We start from the raw sequence: 21513 nt of genomic DNA on the forward strand, positions 1-21513 counted from the left end.
TGGCATTTTTCACAGAACTAGAATAAAAAATTTCACAATTCATTTGGAAACACAAAAGAACCCGAATAGCCAGAGCAGTCCTGAGAAAGAAGAATGGAGCTGGAAGAATCAACCTTCCTGACTTCAGATTATATTACAAAGCTACAGTCATCAAGACAGTATGGTACTGGCACAAAAACAGAAATATAGACCAACAGAACAAGATAGAAAGCCCAGAAATTAACCCATGCACCTATGGGTACCTTATTTTTGACAAAGGAGGAAAGCATATATAATGGGGCAAAGACAGCTTCTTCAATAAATGGTACTGGGAAAAGTGGAGAGCTACATGTAAAAGAATGAAATTAGAACACTTCGTAACACCTACACAAAGATAAACTCAAAATGGGTTAAAGACCTAAATGTATGACCAGAAACTATAAAACTCTTAGAGGAAAACATAGGCAGAACACTTGATGACATGAATCAAGATCCTCTATGACCCACCTCCTAGAATAAGGGAAATAAAAACAAAAGTAAACAAGTGGGACCTGATTAAACTTAAAAGCTTTTTCACAGCAAAGGAAACTATAAGCAAGGTGAAAAGACTACCCTCAGAATGGGAGAAAATAATAGCAAATGAAACCAGTGACAAAAGATTAATTTCCAAAATATACAAGCAGCTCATACAATTCAATACCAGAAAGACAAACAACCCGATCAAAAAGTTGAAAAAATACCTAACAGACATTTCTCCAAAGAAGACATACAGATGGCTAACAAACACATGAAAAGATGTTCAACATGGCTCATTATTAGAGAAATGCAAATCAAAACTACAAGAGATACCACCTCACACCAGTCAGAACGGCCATTGTCAAAAAGCCTACAAACAATAAATGCTGGAGAGGGTGTGGAAAAAAGGAATGCTCTTGCACTGTTGGTGGGAATGTAAACTGATACAGCCACTATGGAAGGTGGTATGGAGATTCCTTAAAAAACTAGGCATACTTTTCGGCGCTACCCAGAGAGGGGTCCATACGGCGTTGTCCTGAATTCCCATCGTAACTTAAAGGGAAGCTTTCACAATGTCCGGAGCCCTTGATGTCCTGCAAATGAAGGAGGAGGACGTCCTCAAATTCCTTGCAGCAGGAACCCACTTAGGTGGCACCAACCTTGACTTCCAAATGGAACAGTACATCTACAAAAGGAAAAGTGATGGCATCTACATCATAAATCTGAAGAGGACCTGGGAGAAGCTTCTGTTGGCCGCTCGGGCCATCGTCGCCATTGAAAACCCGGCTGATGTCAGTGTCATATCCTCCAGGAATACTGGCCAGCGAGCTGTGCTGAAGTTTGCTGCTGCCACCGGAGCCACTCCTATCGCAGGCCGCTTCACTCCAGGAACCTTCACTAACCAGATCCAGGCCGCGTTCAGGGAGCCAAGGCTTCTGGTGGTCACCGATCCCAGGGCTGACCACCAGCCCCTCACGGAAGCCTCTTACGTGAACCTGCCAACCATTGCTCTGTGCAACACGGACTCTCCTCTGCGCTACGTGGACATTGCCATCCCGTGCAACAACAAGGGAGCACACTCGGTGGGTCTGATGTGGTGGATGCTCGCCCGGGAAGTCCTGCGCATGCGTGGCACCATCTCCCGAGAGCACCCGTGGGAGGTCATGCCGGACCTCTACTTCTACAGAGATCCTGAGGAGATTGAAAAGGAAGAGCAGGCAGCAGCTGAGAAGGCTGTGACCAAGGAGGAGTTTCAGGGTGAATGGACCGCTCCAGCTCCAGAGTTCACGGCTGCTCAGCCTGAGGTGGCAGACTGGTCTGAAGGCGTGCAGGTGCCTTCCGTGCCCATTCAGCAGTTCCCCACTGAAGACTGGAGTGCTCAGCCTTCCACTGAAGACTGGTCTGCAGCCCCCACCGCCCAGGCCACGGAATGGGTAGGAACCACCACCGAGTGGTCGTAAGCTCTTCTTCCAGACACTTGTAGAACTTCCACAAACTTCCACCAAAATGGAAATTTGGTTGATGGAAAATAAACTGTTTCTAAAAAAAAAAAAAAAAAACCTAGGCATAAAACCACCATATGACCCAGCAATGCCACTCCTGGGCATATACCCTGAGGAAACCAAAATTGAAAAAGACACATGTATCCCATTGCTCACTGCAGCACTATTTACAACAGCTAGAACATGGAAGCAACCTAGATGTCCACTGACAAATGAATGGATAAAGAAGTTGTGGTACATATACACAATGGAATATTACTCGGCCATAAAAAGGAATGCGTTTGAGTCAGTTCTAATGAAGTGGATGAACCTTGAATCTATTATACAGAGTGAAGTAAGTCAGAAAGAGAAAGATAAATATTGTATTCTAATGCATATATATGGAATCTAGAAAAATGGTACTGAAGAATTTATTTACAGGGCAGCAATGGAGAAACAGATACAGAGAATAGACTTATGGACATGGGGAGAGGGGAGGAGAGGGTGAGATGTATGGAAAGAGTATCATGGAAACTTACATTACCATATGTAAAATAGACAGCCAACAGGAATTTGCTATATGGCTCAGGAAACTCAAAGAGGGGCTCTGTATCAACCTAGAGGGGTGGGATGGGGACGGAGATAGGAGGGAGGTTCAAAAGGGAGGGGATATATATATATACCTGTGGCTGATTCATGTTGAGGTTTGACACAAAACAACAAAATTCTGTAAAGCAATTATCCTTCAAGTAAAAAATAAATTTTTTAAAAAAGTTAGGCATAGATCCAAACTGAGACCGCTGCCCGTTCTTAAGTAATCTACATCATCAGAAAGAATGCAATCCTCTTATTAGCAAGGCATGAGTCACATATGTATCCTTGGAGCCAGGGGTGAAGTGGGCTATGTCCAAAGCATAAGGCCTGAGTTCTAGGGAGGAGATGGAAAACCTGGGCACTGGTATCTAAAAGAAGGAGAAACAGACACTGGAAGCCAAAACCCACAAGAGTCCACTATAACCATGTAACTAATTACAGTCATATCTGGGAGAAGAACTTGCACTGTGACTCCCAGTTCGGTGTTCTCTCTCATACTATGCAACTCCCCTAGGGGAAGAAACTATAAAAGAGAATCTCAATCACCTTTAAGCCTTGAATTATCTGAAGCTTAAAATGCTTTGCTTTGCTTTTTAAAAGCTATTTTCATGAAAAGACAGCTTCACAAAACTCTCCAAGAAACACTTCTGCTTCATATGGAGGGTTTTGGCATCACTTTTCAAGATGACTTTGGCCTTATGATCTACTTCGCATCTATACCTGGCAAGACTAGCCATATAAAATAGAAAGTAACCTATAAGGTTGAATACTTGGGGAATCAAAAGGGTCCCAACTCAGACCTCTACCTCAATACTTGTTAATATGTTTAAAAAAATTCTACCACCAGATTCAACCAGATTTGGAAGGCCTATCAGGTTACCAGTTTTCCTAGAAAAATATAGACATCCTATGAAGTAAAACACCTTTAATTTACTCACTCAATCAACATTTAATGAATGTGAAGCAAAGAGCTAGGCATTTGGGTACTAGAATGAGCAAAGAAAGTAGTTTGGGAGGCAGACGACTAACGTGGCCATAACACTGTGACAGTGCTACGACAGGCCTCTTATAAAGTGATCTGGAGCAGAGCACAGTGGCACTTCACAAGAGAATTAAGTGACAGCCAGTGGACAGCAAGGCTCAGAGAAGGGAGGAGGCACACAGAAAAATGACGCCACGGGAAAGGAAGACAGAAGGAAGCCAAAGGTGAACTTTGCCTTCCAAAGGTTGGTACTAGAACCTGAAAACTGGGGAGGAGGAAGAAGAGGAAAGCAAAATTCAACTAATCATTAATTAACAGATGTGACAACTAAGGATTCCCAACAGGTAATATGGAAGACATAAAAATGAACGAGACAAGATCCTCATCTTAAGAAACTGTCAATACACCTGGAAGAGTTAGACAGGCACAAATCACATAATAAAAGATAGACAACGATAAGTGTAATAAAATTAAATAGATAAGCTGCTATGGAGTTTCAGATGAAAAAGAGAGAGAGAGAAACAGAGAATATTGGGTAAAGAAGAACCTAAGAAAGATTCAGGAAGGCTGTGTGAATATGTAGGTAAGGAAGTTGGGAGAGTGAGGTTGAAAGTCAGGCCCAGAAGAAAGGTTATATGAGACTTTCAGCCCTCGTTTGATTAATCCACCATTCACATCTTTGACCAATCTAATAAGGATAGACCATCACAGTTCAGTGCCCTGGCACTGTGAGGACCACAAAATAAGCTCCTCAGGCAATCAACAGGAAAAGGAAAAGTACGCAGCTGAAAACAGGATGACAGAATACTTTTAAAACATGAGCTTTCTATTTTACCTTTCAGAGTCTTATTTTCCTGACCATAAAATATGGATAAATCACCCTACCTACATAAAGTTGTTGAAAGATAAAGTAAAGTAACATATTATAGTACCTAGAACTAGCCTGGTATATAAGAGACTTTTTTTCTCCCCTTCTGTATTAGTTTCCTAAGGCTGCTGTAACAAATTAGCACAAACATAATGGCTGAAAACAAGCAAAATTTATTCTCTCATAGTTCTGGAGGCTAAGCCTAAAGTCAAGGTGATGGCAGGGCTATGTTTCCCCTGAAAGTGGAAAGGGCCCACCAGTTGCTTGCTTCTTGCAGCTTCGAGTGGCTGTCAGCAGCCCTCACTGCTCCCTGGCATGCAGCTGCCTTGCTCCAGTCTCTGCTTCTGTCCTCACAGGCCTTTTCCTCCCTGCTCCTCTCTGTGCTCTCTTCTCCTTAGAGAAGTCATTGACTTTAGAGCCCACCCTAAACTAGGATGATTTCATCTCAAGGTCCTTATCTTCTGCAAAGACTTCATTTCCCAAAAAGGTCACATTCTGAAGTGAAGGCTGGATATGAATTTTAGAGAGACCCTGTTCAATTCACTATACCTTTCCTCTTCAGATCTATTTGAGTCTGAAACATAACATCTTCTATAACTGTCTAGTTCACAGGAAGATAGTACTTTCTCATTGCACTCCCATATATTTCCATGGTATTGAATAACGAATATCTACAAACCCCTTAAAGAAAACTGGGATTTTAAGAAAACCTGAGGCAAGTCGGTATTTTCAACAGAAGTAAAAACTTGGACTCCAGTTCTGTCTACCAGTTAGCAACCATGAGATCTTGGAAAAATTATCTCTCTCTTAAGAGTCAATTTCTTCATCTCTAAATGGGAATATCATAAAATTTCTGGAAGAATTAAATGAAATAATAAATGTGAAAGCACTTGTGAACTCTAAAATTATTAATATACAGATACTAATTATTACAAAAATTACAGTGTTCAATAATTTAACAAAATGTATTTATAAGTGCCAGGTACCATCTTAAATACCATGGGGAAGAGGAGGAAACATCCATAGCTTCAAAGGGCTCTCACTCCAACACTCATACACAAATAAACATTATGTAACAATTTATCACTACATTATTTAGAAACTACTATATACGTTTGTTTGTTTATTTCCCCATGGAAAGAAATGCAAAAAAGCAAAATGGCTGTCTGGGGAGGCTTTACAAATAGCTGTGAAAAGAAGAGAAGCAAAAAGCAAAGGAGAAAAAGAAAGATATAAGCATCTGAATGCAGAGTCCAAAGAATAGCAAGAAGAGATAAGAAAGCCTTCCTCAGTGATCAATGCCAAGAAATAGAGGAAAACAACAGAATGGGAAAGACTAGAGATCTCTTCAAGAAAATTAGAGATACCAAGGGGACATTTCATGCAAAGATGGGCTCGATAAAGGACAGAAATGGTATGGACCTAACAGAAGCAGAAGATATTAAGAAGAGATGGCAAGAATACACAGAAGAACTATACAAAAAAGATCTTCATGACAGATAATCACGATGATGTGATCACTCACCTAGAGCCAGACATCCTGGAATGTGAAATCAAGTGGGCCTTAGAAAGCATGACTACGAACAAAGCTAGTGGAGGTGATGGAATTCCAGTTGAGCGCTTTCAAATCCTGAAAGATGATGCTGTGAAAGTGCTGCACTCAATATGCCAGCAAATTTGGAAAACTCAACAGTGGCCACAGGACTGGAAAAGGTCAGTTTTCATTCCAATCCCAAAGAAAGGCAATGCTAAAGAATGCTCAAACTACTGCACAATTGCACTCATCTCACATGCTAGTAAAGTGATGCTCAAAATTCTCCAGGCCAGGCTTCAGCAATACGTGAACTGTGAACTTCCTGATGTTCAAGCTGGTTTTCGAAAAGGCAGAGGAACCAGAGATCAAATTGCCAACATCCTCTGGATCATGGAAAAAGCAAGAGAGTTCCAGAAAAACATCTATTTCTGCTTTATTGACTATGCCAAAGTCTTTGACTGTGTGGATCACAATAAACTGTGGAAAATTCTGAAAGAGATGGGAATCCCAGACCACCTGACCTGCCTCTTGAGAAACCTGTATGCAGCTCAGGAAGCCACAGTTAGAACTGGACATGGAACAACAGACTGGTTCCAAATAGGAAAAGGAGTACGTCAAAGCTGTATATTGTCACACCGCTTATTTAACTTATATGCAGAGTACATCATGAGAAATGCTGGACTGGAAGAAACACAAGCTGGAATCAAGATTGCCGGGAGAAATATCAATAACCTCAGATATGCAGATGATACCACCCTTATGGCAGAAAGTGAAGAGGAACTAAAAAGCCTCTTGATGAAAGTGAAAGTGGAGAGTGAAAAACTTGGCTTAAAGCTCAACATTCAGCAAATGAAGATCATGGCATCCGGTCCCATCGCTTCATGGGAAATAGATGGGGAAACAGTGGAAACAGTGTCAGACTTTATTTTTTGGGGCTCCAAAATCACTTCAGGTGGTGACTGCAGCCATGAAATTAAAAGACGCTTACTCCTTGGAAGGAAAGTTATGACCAACCTAGATAGCATATTCAAAAGCAGAGACATTACTTTGCCAACAAAGGTCCATCTAGTCAAGGCTATGGTTTTTCCTGTGGTCATGTATGGATGTGAGAGTTGGACTGTGAAGAAGGCTGAGTGCCAAAGAATTGATGCTTTTGAACTGTGGTGTTGGAGAAGACTCTTGAGAGTCCCTTAGTCTTCAAGGAGATCCAACCAGTCCATTCTAAAGGAGATCAGCCCTGGGATTTCTTTGGAGGGAATGATGCTGAAGCTGAAACTCCAGTACTTTGACCACCTCATGCGAAGAGTTGACTCATTGGAAAAGACTCTGATGCTGGGAGGGATTGGGGGCAGGGGGAGAAGGGGACGACAGAGGATGAGATGGCTGGATGGCATCACTGACTTGATGGACGTGGGTCTGGGTGAACTCCATGAGTTGGTGATGGACAGGGAGGCCTGGCGTGCTGCGATTCATGGGGTCGTGAAGCATCCGACATGACTGAGCGACTGAACTGAACTGAACTGATATACGTTTGTTAGAGCACAGAAGACAGTGATCAATGTTAGCCTGAAGGAGGAGGAAACTGAGCTAAGACTTACAGGACAGGTAGGTAGGTTTTAGATAGAGAAGAAGGCCAGATATAATACATCTCAAAGGCTTCCCCAGGTAGCTCAAACAGCAAAGAATCTCCCCGCAATGCGGGAGATGTGGATTCAATCCCTGGGTTGGGAAGATGCCCTGGAGAAGGAAATGGCAACCCACTCCAGTATTCTTGCCTGGAGAATTCCATGGACAGAGGAGCCTGGTGGGCCACAGTCCATGGGGTCGCAAAGAGTCGGACACAACTGACAGACTCACACTTTCACTTTCAAAGGTAGACAGTAAGCCTAGACTTGATGCACAGCGGCAGCTACTGGAGAAACCGGAGTGGAGAGTGCCATGATCAAAGTCGGCTTTTAGGAAAAAAGGCCTGGCAGCATTTGCAATCTAAACTGGCAGGGGAGAGACTAAAGGCAAGGACACTAACTAAAAGGCTGTGGCCCTAATCCAGCACATGTTCATCTTCACTGGTTACTAAAATCGTGACTGGCAGCAAGATCTATCACTTCCAGAAAGCTGCTTACTTCTTAGGCGATAATTCTAAGTCTTTCCCAGGTTTTTTTTTTCCCTATGCTGACCTCACTAAACCAATCATGGACTACATAAGAGCTTCCACTTCACATTTCTCATAATCTCCGGGGAGAAAAAAAGCTCAGAGGACACATGGGCGATTTAATTCAATGTAAAAATCCTCCCTACAGCAACATGGATTGGGGAAGTCATCCACTGCGAGTTACAGCCTCTGCTTAAACACTTCTGTCTAAGAAATGCCCGTTCCACCAAAGCCACTGTCCCTGCAAACAACAGAGGTCAGATACACCAGTTCCTTGACCGAACATGGGGTCTGCCGGGTCCTGGGCAGCTCTTCATCCAGGAAGGTTAGAGTATGCCACTGCTAGAGTTGAAGGAGAAATAACACCATCCTGCCGCTTTTGACAGAGATTCAAGCCATCCCCAGCATACCCAGTAGTGGCTGGCTGCAGGGAGGCAGGTCTGAGTCAGTCTGTCAGGTGATGAAATCCTCGCTCCATCTGCTCTGAGGGAGCTGTCTGCCAAGTTTGGTGCCTGGACACACGAGCTCCCACTCCCACACCCTCCACTTCCTCCCCTGAGAAGGAGAAACAAAATCTGTTTCAAAGCTTCATTTTCTTTTCTTCCCAAAGCTTAGCTCTAAGAAATTACCTTTCAGTTATAAGTCATGGAAGAAAAGAGAGAAACATATATCCCCTAATAACTCCAAATGGGCAAGATGACTATAACATGACATATTAAGCAAAGGCCGCCTGGCATTAGTTCCCTGCTGGGACTTGATTCTCTTCCTTTATTCCTCCATCATTTTCTTTCATCTCCTCCTTTTCTGAAAGAAATATTGGATATATTTTAAAACATGATAAAGTTACTATAAAGTCTACTAATAAAAAGAACACTCATGGATCTATCAGTTGTTTTAAGAAACAGAACTTACCAATATCATTAAAGTTCTATGTCTAACCCTCCTGCCTTACCCTGGCTTCCATCAGAAGTAATCACTATGCAGAATGTCGTGTTTATCATTCTTCTCTCCTGTTCATCAGAACTAGATTAATTTGCCAGTCCAAAGACCTCCTTTCCTACTCTGACATCTACTTTTACTCTTTTCTGTCTGCAGCTACACACTTGCCAGGCAATCCCTCATCAAATTCCAATCATCTTTGGAAGCTGAATCCTCATGAAATCTTAACTCATGGGAATCCAACTGAGAATCTCTGCTGTCAAACACAGACACAAATCTCCCAAATCATCAATCTGTGTCCCAAATCAGCATATTTTATACTTAATTATTCCACACTTTATTGTTATTAACTAAGTATACAATAAGTATTCCAGGCTCCCCCAACACCAGTGCCCACCTGGTTAATGTGGGCATCGCTAGGGACCCAGAGAACCTCACTGAACAGCTTACCTGTCATCCACACTAGAAAACTAACTATTAATACTTAAGGGCAGGAAACCATGTCTTCTTTAAAACTGAGGCTTAAGGGTTAAGGGGAGAAGGCGATGGCACCCCACTCCAGTACTCTTGCCTGGAAAATCCCATGGATGGAGGAGCCTGGTGGGCTGCAGTCCATGGGGTCACGAAGAGTTGCACACGACTGAGCGACTTCACTGTCACTTTTCACTTTCATGCATTGGAGAAGGAAATGGCAACCCACTCCAGTGTTCTTGCCTGGAGAATCCCAGGGACAGGGGAGCCTGGTGGGCTGCCGTCTATGGGGATGCACAGAGTCGGACATGACTGAAGTGACTTAGCAACAGCAAGGGTTAAGGCCTGACCGTTCAGTTCAGTTCAGTCGCTCAGTCCTGTCTGACTCTTTGCAACCCCATGAATCGCAGCACGCCAGGCCTCCCTGTCCATCACCAACTCCCGGAGTTCACTCAGACTCACATCCATCGAGTCGGTGATGCCATCCAGCCATCTCATCCTCTGTCGTCCCCTTCTCCTCCTGCCCCCAATCCCTCCCAGCATCAGAGTCTTTTCCAATGAGTCAACTCTTTGCATGAGGTGGCCAAAGTATTGGAGTTTCAGCTTTAGCATCACTCCTTCCAAAGAACACCCAGGGCTGATCTCCTTTAGAATGGACTGGTTGGATCTCCTTGCAGTCCAAGGGACTCTCAAGAGTCTTCTCCAACACCACAGTTCAAAAGCATCAATTCTTCGGTGCTCAGCTTTCTTCACAGTCCAACTCTCACATCCATTCATGACTGCTGAAAAAACCATAGCCTTGACTAGACGGACCTTTGTTGGCAAAGTAATGTCTCTGCTTTTCAATATGCTATCTAGGTTGGTCATAACTTTTCTTCCAAGGAGTCAGATCAGATCAGATCAGTCGCTCAGTCATGTCCGACTCTTTGCGACCCCATGAATCACAGCATGCCAGGCCTCCCTGTCCATCACCAACTCCCAGAGTTCACTGAGACTCACGTCCATCAAGTCAGTGATGCCATCCAGCCATCTCATTCTCTGTCGTCCCCTTCTCCTCTTGCCCCCAATCCCTCCCAGCATCAGAGTCTTTTCCAAGGAGTAAGCATCTTTTAATTTGGGAAATACAAATAAAAAACACAATGAGATACCACTTTACACACACTAAGATAGCTAGAATAAGAATTTTTAAAAGAACAATAACAATGTTGTTGAGGAGGTGGGAAAAAAATGGAACCATCACACATTACTGATGGGAATGTAAAACAGCACAGCAGCTTTGGAAAACAGTTTGGCAGTCCCTCAAAAAGTTAAACATAGAGTCATTCCTATTCCACTTCTGGGAATACACATAAGAAAAGTGAAAACATGTTCATAACAACTCATACACAAATGTGTATAGCAGCATTATCACAACAGCACAGAAGTGGAAACAACCCAAATATCCATTAACTGATGAATGGGTAAATAAAATGTGGTACATCCATACAACAGAATATTACAGAAAGGAACAGAGGAATAAAATTCTATAAAAAGGAACTAAGTACTACTAAGTGCTATTTACTTAGTTCCTTTTTATGTCCATTCTGCAATGCAGATAAACCTTGAAAACATAATGTTAAGTGAAAGAAGCTAGACATAGAAGAAGAAAAGGTCACACTATTGTGTAATTCTAGACATTTACATAAAATATCCAGAACAGGCAAATTCATAGAGACAAAAAGTAGATAATCAGTTGTCTGGGGCTGGAGGAAGGGAGCAAGGGGAATGGAATGACTGCTAAGGCATACAGGTCATTTTCTTTTTGGAGTGATGAAGACTGTGGAATTAGACAGTGGTGACTGTTATACAATCTCATAAGTACACTAAGGTCAACTAACTGTACACTTTAGAAAGGTGAATTATATGGTATGCAAATTATATCTCGGTTGTTTTCAAGTCCCAGCTACATATCCTATCAATTTCTTGCTCCCTACTCTGCCTCACACTGGATATCCTCTAAACTTATCACTGGTCACAGCAAACCCAAAGTGAGGAAAGTATTAGAACAGCTTATAATTCTTTACTCTCTATATTTTATAAATGCTACTCTTTTGATTAGCCTTTAGTGTTGATTTTCCAAAGCCGTTCCTCTGGCTCTAATGCCTAAACCCTCCTCCCTAAAATTTTTCCATCAAGCTACAAAATTCCTATGACTCTATTAGCACAACCATTCTGCTTTCAGAGTCATGAAATGGAAAAAAAAGAAAAAAACATGAGTTTTGAATTCAGACAAAGATTCAAATCTTCACTTATCACTTTCCAGCTATATACAACTTTGGGGAAATTACTTAACTATCTGCTCATATGCAAAATGTTGGTAAGCCCTCTTTTTAGGTGTAAGCAGTCAATGAGACAATGTACGTAAAGTGCCTGCTCCATGCAACTTTTCAGTCACTGTCAGCTCGCTCCTCCTCATTGTTCTGCAAAATGGATGAAGCTGAAACTGCCCCCAAATGGGCAGATATGTGTCCCAATCTGAAATCTGTCCTCAACCAGGATAGGATTCATATGAGATTTAGGGACATCTCAAGGTCACAAATGAGAAAAAGGGGCGAGTGGGTGAGATGCCCCTCCTACATGTTTAATCAGAAACCTGATTCCCGATCCAATGCAATTCATAGGCTCATTATATCAGGCTCTGAGGCTCTCCAAGCAGGAAGACAGCCGTCTGACAGGAGAATGAAAAGGCATGGTGCTCCAATTACCACAAATGGAATGCATTACAAATAAACATATGTTTCCAGGGACAGAATCAGGAGATCCATTACGGAGAAGAGCTGTGAAGTCTGAGCCACAAGCCTGACTCTAGCTTTTCACATAGGAGGTAAAATGACAATCTTGCCACTTCCACTCTTGATGATGAATGTAAATGGTAAGGACACTAATGAGTTTATTACAGTGTGGAAAGTCGCTGCCCACAAGCACAGCTTCCCCCACCCCTACCCTTTCGTTTTATACAAGTATGACACATATATACCCAGTGCTGCTGCTACTGCTGCTAAGTCACTTCAGTGGTGTCCGACTCTGTGCGACCCCATAGATGGCAGCCCACCAGGCTCCCCTGTCCCTGGGATTCTCCAGGCAAGAATACTGGAGTGGGTTGCCATTTCCTTCTCCAATGCATGAAGGTGAAAAGTGAAAGTGAAGTAGCTCAGTCCCGTCCGACTCTGAGCGACCCCATGGACTGCAGCCTACTGGGCTCCTCCGTCCACGGGATTTTCCAGGCAAGAGGACTGGAGTGGGGTGCCATCGCCTTCTCCGATATAACCAGTACTCCTAGCCAATTAAGAAGAAATTAATGCAGATCAGCAAGGTTGCCTCTAATCAAAGTCACTTCTGAGTATGTGAGCATCATCATTGCCATAGCTACCATGCAAAACCACTGCTGTGTGGATCAGGGGTCCTGAGACTAAAGGAGCCCCAGATTAATGAACAGTGCTAATTTAAGTGACATCCACACTTCATTAGTCCTCAAATGTTCAAGTCCCTTCACCAAGAGGTCTCGTCACCTGGCTTTCCTCCTTCTTTCTCTTTCCATCATATACAACCACTACACCAAGAACACAACACTTCTAAAAGAGCAGTGTTTTTCCATGCCTTCCTGCCTCATTTCTCTGCCTGAAATGGCTTCTCTCTCCAGTCTCCTAATCCACCTAGAGAAGCTCTACTCTTCCTTTAAGTCCAGCTCAGATGCCTCCTCTTTGATTAATCCTTCCACAACCTACCACCCTGGGCAAAACTCATTATATCTGCCCCACTCCCTTACAGTGGTCAGAGAAGAGCATGAAGGCTTGTATGTGTGTGTGTTTGTGTATGTAAAGGGTGAAAATTTTGCTCGTTTCAGTTTTGCCACTTATAATCTTTCATAAGGTTTTCACAAAGTGATACACTGACTTAATAGATATCATCTAGTCTGGTGGATTTCAAGCATGTACTTTCATACAATCTTCCACCTTACCTAAAATCTCAGGAGGAAGCTCAATATATACACAACAAAAGTAAAACCAGAGCTGCTCTTTTTAATCACATACAGAGAAGTCTAAGTATCTTCTGCTTGAGTCTTTCCGCAGTAAGCCCTGAGGATGACCCATGTAACCACCAACCACAATCCAATCTCCTTTCTAATGAATTAGGAAACCTGGATCAAGAGCAGGTGACATTCAAGAGCATACAATTTAGTATTAGGGTCAGTATTAGTATTTAGTAGTTGGTACTTTGTACTATATCTCCTGCCTTCTAGCTCTTTCTATTATATGTCATGTCCATCTTCCTAGTCTTGGGAGGGGAAAGCTACATGAAGAAAACTGGTGAGAGAGAGAAGTAAGAGGCTTGGCTAGCATTAAAAATTCCATGGGAGCTTCTTCCGTCATCCTGCTAGCTGGAGGACGTGTCAGAATAATAACTACCCTGAGACAGTCTTAATGACTGGCTGCTAAGAGCTTCAGTGGGGAAGCAGAGAGGGCACAAGGCAGGGGGGTGCCTGGTTGGGAGGCTGCTGTTCACAGGGTCAGCTAAGTCTAAGTCTCAGAAGGGGACTATGTATATGAGGGGACTTTGGGGTCATCAGCAAGAGCCCCCTTTTGCACCAAAAAACCGAAAACGCCTCGCTGACAAACTGCAGTTTTATGTGATGTGACTGTTTGGATTCAAGCAGATCTAGGTTGGATTCTGGAAGTAATTATGAGCTGCCTGACCTGTGAGTCTGTTTTCTGGCCTGAAACATCAATGCAATAACACTGAGCTCACAGTGTACATGCGAATTATCTTGATTAAACGAGACAATGTAAGTAAAAGCACTGAGGCAGTATCTGGTATGAGGCAGGCCCTCAACAACCAGCACACTTGGCTCTCTGTACCTGAGATACTGCATCCACAGATTCAACCAACTGGGGTTCAAAAATATTTGGGAAAAAAATTCCAGAAAGTTCCCCCAAAAAAGCAAAATTTGAATTTGCCATGCAACAGCTATATACATAGCATTTACATTATATTGGACTTCCCTGGTAGCTCAGATGGCAAAGAATCTGCCTGCAATGCAGGAGACCCAGGTTCAATCTCTGGGTTGGGAAGATCCTCTGGAGAACAGCATGGCAACCCACTCCAGTATTCAAGGTATTGTAAGTAATCTAGAGATGATTTAAGGTATACAAGAGGATGGGCATAGTTTGTACGGAAAATACTGCACCATTATTATACAAGGGACTTGAGTATTCATAGATGTGTGGGGAAGGGGTTCTGGAACCAATCCCCTGAGGATGCGAAGGGAGGACTGCAGTCGCTTTCTTCCTTTATGCTAGACTCAGCCCTCTCTGTTCAAGTTTCTTATAATTTAAGAGCCTCTGACATTTAAAATACTACGTGCATGAGTGTTAAGTCGCTTCAGTCATGTCCAACTCCCTGCGACCCCATGGACTTTAACCCACCAGGCTCCTTTGTCCATGGGATTCTCCAGGCAAGAACACTGGAGTGAGTTGCCAAGCCCTCCTCCACTATATCTTCCTGACCCCAGAATTGAACCCACGTCTCTTACATCTCTTACACTCTCAGGCAGGTTCTTTACCACTAGCACCACCTGGGAAACCCCTTAAAATATTACAATGCTGAGTTATTATGGACTGAATGTTTGTTTCCCTTGCCACGATCCCTATGTTGAAGCCCCAATCCCCAGTGTGATGGTATTTGGAAGTGGGGCGTTTGGGGGGTAATTAGGTTTAGATGAATTTATAAGAGTGGAGACTCTGTGATAGAATTGGTGCCCTCATAAGGAGTTGATGAGATCAGAGCTGTCTCTCCACCATGTGAAGGTAAAGCAAGCAGGTGGCATCAACAAGCCAAGAAGAGGACTTTCAACAGAACTTGATCATGCTGGCAACCTGATCTGGGACTTCTAGCCTCACAACTGTGAGAAAGAAATAACTGCTCATTAAACCAGCCTATGGTATGTATTGCAGCATCCCAAGCTGACCAAGACACAGGAACTGGTGAGGGACTCTGACATACTGCTAAAAGCAGTGTAAACCAGTAAACTCTGTAAAATGCTAAACTATTTGGTAGTATCTACTAAAGCTGAACTTGCATATGCCCTATAATCCAGCAGATTATGCTTGTGGGTAGGAAACAAGAGCTTACATTTATCAGAAGACATGCAAAGGAATTTCTCATAGCAATGTGATTCATAACTTGAATAAATTCATTATTCAGCCTCAAACTGGGAACAACTTATGTGTCCATCAATAGCAGAATGGATAAATAAATTGTGATATATTCATACAATGAAACACAAATGAGCACTGAAAGAGAATGAACTAATGTTCCATACCAGAAAACAGAAAAATCTCAAAAACATAATGTTAAACAAAAGAAGCCAGACAAAAAAGAGTTAGTACCACTTGATTCTGTTTATAGAAATCTCAAAACCAGGCAACATTAACTTATACTAAAGGAAGCCAAAATAGTGGTTACCTGTTGGGGAGGGAGAAGTAATGACTGAAGGGGTTATAGAGGCTTGAAAGTGAAAGTGTTAGTCGCTCAGTCATGTCTGACTCTTTGTGACCCTGTGGACTGTAGCCCGCCAGGCTCCTCTGTCCATGGAATTCTCCAGGCAAGAATACTGGAGTGGGTTACCATTCCCTTCTCCAGGGCATCTTCCCAATCCAGGGATTGAACTCTCGCACTGCAGGCAGATTCTTTTCTGTCTAAGCCGGGACTGGGGCTTATAGAGGCTTAGAGGGTGCTGGTTATGTTGTGTATCTTAACTTGGCTCAGACTTTATACTTTGTAAAAACTCATTGAACTATTATTATTCATGCACTTTTATACTTCAATTTTTAAAAAAGTTTACAGGGAAACAAACCTCTGGGAGAGATAACAGGTGGAAGGTCATAACATCCCAGAGTTCCTTCAGCTTGGGACCACACTCTCTGACATCCTGTATTGACCCCTTCTTTTCCACTACCATAGTCCTGTTAGAAGCCTTCAGTGTCTCACCAATGGACAGCCAAAGCATGCACTAAGTTGGTATCCAGCCCTGTCCAAGTTCTTCCTCCTCCCCATTTTCTACACCATCCCCAGATAAATGGGCTTCCCAGGCGGCACAGCAGTAAAGAATCTGTGTGCTAACGCAGGACACGCAAGAGATGTTGGTTTGATCCCTGGGCTGGGAAGATCTCCTGGAGTAGGAATTGGCAACTCACTCCAGTATTTTTGCCTGGAAAATCCTATGGACAGAGGAGCCTGGCAGGCTACAGTCCATGGGGCCACAGAATCAGACATGACTGAGCAACTAAGCAGGCATCCCAGATAAACCTTCCTAAGCACAGCACTGATTGAATTACTCTCCTGTTTCAAAACTTTCACTGTTCTCTACCGACCATGTCTAAGCTTTGTATTCAAGGTCCTCCTTGCTGGATCCTAATCTACTAATCCAGAATCGGCTCATGATTCCTCCACACCTTAACCCGCTGCCTCAATCAAATCACTTACCGCCTCTGAACACAGCCATGCTCAGGTTGTTTTATCCTCCCCTTTTGCTATGCTTCGTGCTCTCAGAAAAGGACTTGGGCAGAGAGAAACTAATCATTTGGTCAAAAGCATTTGACAAAAAGCTTAACAAAGTCTATTCAGTCCCTAAAGTTACCCAACCCCATCCTCCATTCTTTCTCACTATTATAATGGGGTGGGGTGGTGGGGGAATAATACTTTAGAAACTTCCATTTTATCTTCAAATGATAAAGACTGACTGTAAAATATGAAGATGAAATCTAGCTCCTGGCACAAAAATAAAAGTAACTTTATCCCTCTACTCCTTGGTTTCCTACATGATGGTGATGACAACAATGATTTTTTTATTCACATAGCACGTCAGAGTTTACAAAGCACTTTTATAACTTACTTTATTTAAATAAAGTTGCACAAAAAACCTGGAAAGTAAATATCCTCATCTGCATTTATACATATGGACACCAAAGTTCAGGTTATCACTAACGTTACCTTCCTATCCTCACATTCCTGGGATTCTCTACAATAAATGAGGTTTATTCCTGACAACCACCTACCACTCTTCTCAGCATCTCTCTCACTCCCTCTCCACATGTGCATCACTGATTATCCATTTTTCATTCCACCTCTACAGAGTGTTGCTCTCTTGTATTGTGGTTATAATCTCCAATACGTTCCTGAGACCACCACACTCATCCTCCTATAGGTATTCATAAATTCCTAGAGGCATCCAAGATTAGAAAGTCTTTGAGATCCAAAGAATGAATTTTAAATGGTAAAGATGTGAGAATGATATTGAGAAGGAGACTATCCCAGGAAATTCATATTCCTTCAACAATTTTTTTTTTTTTTTTTTTTGAGGCCTCGTATTGGCCAGGCTGCTAAATGCTGAGGCAAAGAATAAAACATGACTCTTGCCTTGAAGGAGCTCACAGTCCATTGTAGACCCCACAGGTGTCAGGTCTACACCAAGTACTGATTCTAGCTCAAAGAATCTGACTCTTAATGCTACAACCACAGAAGTTTTTTGTCAAATTAGAGCAAATCCCCAGCAGACATTCTACCACTGTCATCCATTCCTCTTCATTGACAATGAATGTCCCATTCAAAATCAAACCATCAAGTTAGCAAATCAACCAGTAAAATGCCAAGAATCCCAGAGCAATTGTCTCACATATTTATCAACAAACATTAGGGGAAACATTCAACTCATCTGTACTCATAGAAATATTTGATAAAATATTCAAATACTGCTTGTATATCTATTAACACTTAAAAGCGTAATACTGTGTGCAGAAAAGTGAGGTGAATATAGTTGATGGACTGCAAACTGGAAAAACCTTTTATAGGAAACAATATGGCAATATCTACCAAAAGCTACATATATCATCATAATCTTTTTTTTTTAGCAACACTCACAAGGCATAGCCCCAGGCTCCCAGGGGCATTCAAAGTGTCAGTGATCAGTGTGTCCTGCAATTCGCATTAATTCTGGCAACTAGCTGTGTTTTACATTGAGATTTGAGCCAAGAGATCCAATGCTGAGTCGTATTATAATATTCAATCAAATAGTTAATTTCCTGAAAAATGAAAATGCCTGTGGTATTACTATGTAATAATGTTGAAAAATTGGAAGTCAACACAGTTCTCTAATAGAAACATAACTGAGAAATTTATGATACAACAGTTCTTAAAATATATATAATTATTAAGACTATGTAACCATATATAAAAATTATTTATAAGTAGAAAAACAAAATATGAAATTACAGCTAAATAACAATCACAATTCTATAAAAATATGCTTGTATTTAGACAAATATTGGAAGAGAATATAAAAATGTAACAGCTGCTCTATTGCTATGGTGAAATTATGATAGAAACATGTTCTATTTAAAACTTTGCTTAATCATGTTGATATGCATACTTTATTAACACTGCTTGTTTAATTGACTACTTTCCCAAATAAACTATAAGCTTTATGAAGACAGGACAATGTCACTTGTGTTCAGCATTATAGCACTAGTTCCTTATTTCATGAAAGAATTAATGAGATAAACGGGAAACCTCAAACTAATCCCCAAGAAGGGGTGAAGAAGTGGGTAATTAAAAACGAAACAAGGTGGAATTCCATGGTGATCCCGTGGTTTGGGCTTCATGCTTTCACCGTGGAGAGTTTCTGGGAAATCTAAGATCCCAAAAGCACAAGGCCAAAACCAAACAAACAGAAGGGTGGTCTCTATGCCTGTTTTTAAGCTCTAACTATGGGGAAAACCAAATAATCTCACTGAAGAATCTCTGGAAAGCCTCTCTTCCCTCAAGGCCACTGCCAAGACCTTTGCTGTTGAAGGGTCTAGAGAAAGGCACAGGGTTCTGCTAAGTGGACACAGAAGCAGGATGCTTCGCACATTCGGGGAAAAGGCAGAGTCAGAAGGGACAGGAGCTTCATATTCTTTGCCTCCAAACTCGCTGCTCTTGACTCGCAGAACTTTACACATGACTCCAGCTGGAACTGAGGTGAGGAAGAGTGGGTGTAGCTCTGGCTAAGAAATAAATTTCCAGATACAAAAGGAAAATAAGAAGCTTTAAAGGAATTGAGCTCTGGAGTGAACATTCTCTTTCCTGACAACTTAAAAGCAGTCTGAAATATACCAGAGGCACCAGAAGGACTCTAAGTCATCAGAGTATTATAAGCATTAACAAAAAACACGTAGGGAAAGGAGACAATCTTTAAGTTATTTTTCAACCAACCTACGCAGCACCTGTCACAGACCATACAGGCTCTTTTCAGCTTAGGCAATCTTTCATCCGTCCTTGGTGCTTTGAAGCAAGAGCATCGTAACTGACTAATGCAGAGCTCAGAAAGTTTAGCTGCGTGGAGAAAGGGACACTGAGCAAGGAGAGAAGGGTGCGGAGAAAGAAGAATCTAGATTTTAGATACAGCTCTACTTGTTTCATGTTATAACTTTAAATAAACCACACTCTCTCTGAGCATTGGTTTCCTAATCAAAATAGGCAACCATATCAACTTACCTCACAAGGTTAAGGTGACAATTAAATGAGACGATATATGCAAGTTGACGTATGTAATACGTTATACATTTTTACTTAAACATAGGCCTTATTACAGAATCACAAATGCTACAATTTCCTTCCAGGGTGAAAGTTAAGGTCAGTGCATTTTTCAGCCTGATCTGACTGTATAAGTCATCCAGGGGCTACAGGAAAATTGATCTCACCCCTCTTTGCCAAGTCATGATAATTTTTTCTTTTAAGAAGTAGACTTGCCATGTGAGTGGGTGGCAATAAAGTATGATTCTCGTTTTCCTCCTATCTTAATGTTAAAATTGCACTGTTCATTACTTAGGGTTACAGAAGATTTTTCTATTTTCCAGATCCTTCTAGGAAAATGCAAAAACCTGTAAAAAGGGATTGTCAATAACCACTAACAACTCATATTGAACAAAGATTAATTCAGCCTGCTGAAAATGAAAAGCTCAGAAATAAGGAAGCCAACAACAACTTGGCCAGGAATCTCTGGATTTCAAAGAAGTTCCTATCAGCAACCACCATTGTCTTCAACCTCCAAAATGTGTTGGTCGCTCAGTCATGTCCTACTCTTTGTGACCCATGGACTGTAGCCTGCCAGGCTCCTCTGCCCATATGGGATTCTCCAAGCAAGACTAGAGTGGGTTGCCATGCCCTCCTCCAGGGGATCTTCCCGACCCAGGGATTGAACCTGGGTCTCCTGCATTGCAGGCAGATTCTTTACCATCTAAGCCACCAGGGAAGCCCCAAATTTCCCCCCAATTTCCATATGTCAGCATCTAAACATCTCTCAGACTATCTTCTTACTGAAAAACAATACCTCATTCCCAAATTTGTTTTAGAAAATATGTTCACCACTGGAATGGGTCCTAGGCCACAGGAGGCCATGGACAAAGAATGAAAGGCATCAGTGGAGGGGGAAGGTGCAGAAACGTGGAGAAACAGAATTAACCGTTTCCACAGTTCCCACTAGAATCAGCAGCCCTGACACTTGCGAAAAAACTATTTTTCCCCTAAATTCTTACTCCTAATTAAATAGAAAAATTGCCCACGACAATACTTGTGTGTGTGTGCTCAGTCACTCAGTCATGTTCAACTGTTTCCACACCCATGGACGGTAATTCACCAGGCTCCTCTGTCCATGGGATTCTCCAGGCAAGAATGCTGGAGTGGGTTGCTGTTTCCTTCTCTAGGGGATCTTCCTGACCCAGGGATCAAACCTATGTCTCGTGTGCCTCCTGCACTGGCAGGTGGATTCTTTACCACTTGGCCACCTGGGAATCCCATGACAATACTTAGAAGGAAATTAAGTGTGGAATTCTTCCTCATATCTACTCTTAGTCCCACCTGTTGCTACAGTTTCAATATGTATATATTTAAATCTGTTGTGGATGTTACTGTTTGAAATCTGTC

The 21513-nt window shown here is 42.1% G+C and overlaps 2 protein-coding genes across 3 annotated transcripts in view; one reads left to right on the forward strand and one right to left on the reverse strand.

Annotated features, from left to right (window-relative positions):
- Nucleotides 1-21513, reverse strand: part of SYN2 (synapsin II) — a 182479-nt gene that overhangs the window by 147731 nt on the left and 13235 nt on the right. The window lies entirely within an intron of this gene.
- On the forward strand, nucleotides 996-2054 carry LOC123465249 (40S ribosomal protein SA). The gene has a single exon (XM_045163894.1). It carries the CDS (start codon nucleotides 1068-1070, stop codon nucleotides 1953-1955), a length of 888 nt encoding a protein of 295 aa, XP_045019829.1. The 5' UTR covers nucleotides 996-1067; the 3' UTR covers nucleotides 1956-2054.

This window comes from Bubalus bubalis, chromosome 21 (genome assembly GCF_019923935.1).
Source record: "Bubalus bubalis isolate 160015118507 breed Murrah chromosome 21, NDDB_SH_1, whole genome shotgun sequence".
Classification (NCBI taxonomy): domain Eukaryota; kingdom Metazoa; phylum Chordata; class Mammalia; order Artiodactyla; family Bovidae; genus Bubalus; species Bubalus bubalis.